The sequence below is a fragment of the Nothoprocta perdicaria genome, unplaced genomic scaffold (assembly GCF_003342845.1).
Source record: "Nothoprocta perdicaria isolate Ctin4 unplaced genomic scaffold, notPer1 scaffold_1114, whole genome shotgun sequence".
NCBI lineage: Eukaryota > Metazoa > Chordata > Aves > Tinamiformes > Tinamidae > Nothoprocta > Nothoprocta perdicaria.
Window position 1 is genome coordinate 6,014 of NW_020454222.1, and position 1,063 is coordinate 7,076.

The 1,063-nt window shown below is 55.1% G+C and overlaps 1 protein-coding gene across 1 annotated transcript in view; it reads left to right on the forward strand.

Annotated features, from left to right (window-relative positions):
- SMG9 (SMG9, nonsense mediated mRNA decay factor) overlaps positions 1-486 on the forward strand; it is a gene marked incomplete at its 5' end in the record, with an annotated part of 5,276 nt that extends 4,790 nt beyond the window's left edge. Inside the window, 1 exon segment of the mRNA XM_026051919.1 lies at positions 408-486. Coding sequence (XP_025907704.1) covers positions 408-486 — 79 coding nt within the window.
- Positions 487-1,063: the final 577 nt, after the last annotated feature.

Genomic DNA, 1,063 nt, shown 5'->3' on the forward strand with positions numbered 1-1,063 from the left:
ACTGGGATATATTGGGACATACTGGGATATATTGGGATATATTGGGATGTATTGGGGTGTATTGGGGTACACCGGAATTGGGGGGGGTCAGGGAGGGGCTGTGAGGGGGCCCGAACCGGTTGAAACCGGTTTATCCGGCAGGAAACGGGGCTATTCCCGCTCCTTGCTGGGTCATTCCCGTTATTCCCGGGTTCATTCCCGGCTATTCCTGGGTTTATGCCCAGGTTTATTCCCATTTACTCTGGATTATTCCCGGTTATTCCCAGGCTCATTCCCAGTTATTGTGGGTTCATTCCGGGTTCATTCCCGCTATCCCGGCTTCATTCCCGGTTATTCCTGGGTTTATTCTCAGGTTTATTCCCGGTTATCCCGGCTTCATTCCCGGTTATCCCGGCTCATTCCCGCAGGTTCCATTACGCCGCCCGCATCTGGGACGGGGTGAAGAAGTCGTCGGCCTTGGCCGAGTACAGCCGGCTGCTGGGCTGACCCGCGGCCCCAAAATGGCCCCAAACGGCCCCAAAATGGCCCCCAAATGCCCCAAAACGGCCCCAAAATGCCCTGAAACGGCCAAAAACGGCCCCAAAATGGCCCAAACGGCCCCAAAATGCCCCGAAACGGCCAAAAATGGCCCCAAAATGGCCCCAAAATGCCCCAAAACGGCCCCAAATGTCCCCAAAATGCCCCGAAACGGCCCAAAACGGCCCCAAAATGCCCCAAAACGGCCAAAAATGGCCAAAAATGGCACCCAAAATGCCCTGTAATCGTCCCAAAATGCCCTGAAATGGTCCCAAAATGGCCCCAAAAGGCCCCAAAAAGGCCAGAAATGGCCCCAGAACGGCCAAAAATGGCCAAGAACGACTGCAAAATGGCCCGAAACGGCCCCAAAATGGCCCGAAATGGCCCCAAAATGGCCTGAAATGGCCCCAAAATGGCCTGAAATGGTCTCCAAGTGGCCCCAAACGGCCCCCAAAACCCCAGAATTGACCCCAATCCCCCCAAATGGTCCCAAAATGCCCCCAAATGGCCTGAAATGCCCAGAATTGGCCCCAAATACCCCCAAAAC